General features: G+C 42.6%; 1 protein-coding gene across 1 annotated transcript; it reads left to right on the top strand.

Moving 5' to 3' along the window:
- Positions 1-1151: 1151 nt before the first annotated feature.
- LOC133038215 (uncharacterized) lies at positions 1152-1814 on the top strand. The gene has a single exon (XM_061116303.1). It carries the CDS (start codon positions 1152-1154, stop codon positions 1812-1814), a length of 663 nt encoding a protein of 220 aa, XP_060972286.1.
- Positions 1815-2218: the final 404 nt, after the last annotated feature.

The following is a 2218-nucleotide window of genomic DNA, read 5'->3' as shown; positions in this document are numbered from 1 at the left end:
GCAAGAACAACAATTCACAAACGAATAAGCAGTGATGCTTTAGTCTTCGAATCATGTGTTTTAGAGAATGATAAATCCATTTGGATTCTTGATTCTGGGTCTACAAACCATGTAAGTTGTTCATTGCAATTGCTTGAGAAATGGAATTATTTGAAATCTGGAGAGTTGAAACTTAAGGTTGGTAATGGCGAAATAGTTTCGGTTAGAGCTAGAGGAAAAGCCAAACTCAAGTTTCAAAACAGAATTTTGGAATTAGACAATGTCTTATACATTCCAAATTTTAGTAGAAACTTGGTTTCTGTTTCATGCTTACAATCGCAATAATACAAATTAGATTTTTCGAGTTCTGGTTCTACCATTTCTCGAAATGACATTCATATTTGTGTTGCATCCATGGAACAGGGGCTTTATGTTCTTAGACCAGAAACACCATTTGCCCTACATAACGAACTTTTTAAAGTAGCTAAACCTAGAAATCACAAAAAGCAAAAGATCGATGATGATAATGAAACATATCTATGGCATTTACGTTTAGGTCACATAGGCTATGACAGACTAAATAGGCTAACCAAAGACGGTCCATTGAAAAATATTGTCTTAGGTCAACAGTGACTACCATCCAAACTACCCTGATGGTCATGGTGATGATGAAGCTAAAAGTCAGGCTAACAACCAACCAAATCCTGAGTTGGCGGGTTATCAAGCTAGAGGGCCGTATGCCCTTAATAGGCAACATCAACCTGAAAATCCACCCCTAAGAGGTAGGAATGACCAAGTACCACCCCTGGCTGATGGAAGGGCTGACAGTCAGAACGCTGGAGGAAGGCCAAGAACCGAATCAGTTTTTGAACGGGTAGGCCCCCGAGGCGGTAGAGACCTGCGGGACGCCCTCAACAGAAATAGAGACAATCGTGGTTCCAACATAGTGAACCCACCTGAGCCGGTCCAAAGAGACCAAGAAAATGTTGGTGTCAAGTATTGCTCAAAATCAAACAGTCACAGATCCGGTGATCCAAGATCGGTTGGACGAGTTAACCCGATTGGTCAAGGACCTTACTGCACCAAAACCCACTGGCTTGGATCTGGAAAGGAGGAGAGGGTCTGCCTTTTCCCAAATGATCAATGACCTCCCTATTCCAGCAAAGTTTAAGATGCCCACTTGTAAGTACACGGGTAGTGAAGACCCACTAACTCATGTGGAGAACTTCAAAATCCAAATGGACTTTCAAGGAATCAGGGATGACCTTAGGTGTCGAATCTTCCCTGCAACCCTCACGGACACGGTGCAACAATGGTTTACTAAACTACCCCCAAGGAGAATCACTTCTTGGGATGAGTTTGAAGGGTTATTCTATACCCAATTCTCTTCAGCCCGACAAATGCCAGCGGAGTTGGATGACTTGGTCACCATCAAGCAGAAGCCCGATGAGCCACTAAAAGACTACATTCAACGCTTTATGCAGGAGGCAACCAAAGTAAAAAATTTGAGCGATGATGGCAAGCAGGCTGCCATCACGGGGGGCATTTTGGTGGGATGTCGGTTGTGGAAAGATACAAGGCGGAAACCAACCCATACTATGAAAGACTTCCTTGACAGAGCTGATGAGTTCATTAAACTAGAAGAGGCTGAATGGAACGCCAAAGGCCTCAACAAAGCTAAGGGAAACAAGAACGGAGCAAGCACTAGTGGCCAAGGCTCCCATGGTCAGGAGAGTAATAATAAAAATGGCTTTAACAATGGAAAGAGGACCAACAACGATAATGGTGGAAACAACTTTATTAACAACAAAAAGCCAAACAAAGCATCCTCATGAATGACTATGTCCTTCTAATTGATACAATCTTCAGCCTCGTGCGACATTCCCCTTGTCCTTACCTATGGGTATGATAACCCATCATCCCGCCAAAGGGTGACTTACCACCGAGTATGGAGTAGTTGGGATCATCCCACATGGAATATACAAGTTAGCATGTTACGGTGCCAACACAAAATTAGTGCTAGTGTCTTGCCATTAAAACGGAGAGCACCTACAAAAGTACTACCAATATAAGTTGCTTTTCAGCAATGGCTTAGGCTGGTTGGTGTACCCGCAAAGTGTTTTTTCATAGCTGGTCGTCATACCTACTGACAAAGTTTGATAATGTTAAGGCACAAATTGCCCACTTTTGATGTAATAAGGCATATTTGCCCATTTTATTCATCAAGAAAAAATTGCAA

The sequence above is a fragment of the Cannabis sativa genome, chromosome 5, assembly GCF_029168945.1.
Source record: "Cannabis sativa cultivar Pink pepper isolate KNU-18-1 chromosome 5, ASM2916894v1, whole genome shotgun sequence".
Lineage (NCBI taxonomy): Eukaryota > Viridiplantae > Streptophyta > Magnoliopsida > Rosales > Cannabaceae > Cannabis > Cannabis sativa.
Note: the sequence above shows the minus strand (reverse complement) of the source record. Positions and strands in the feature narration are given on the sequence as shown.

Coding starts and splice junctions, on each gene's coding strand:
- LOC133038215 (XM_061116303.1), top strand. CDS start 1,152: ATGCCCACTTGTAAGTACACGGGTAGTGAAGACCCACTAACTCATGTG.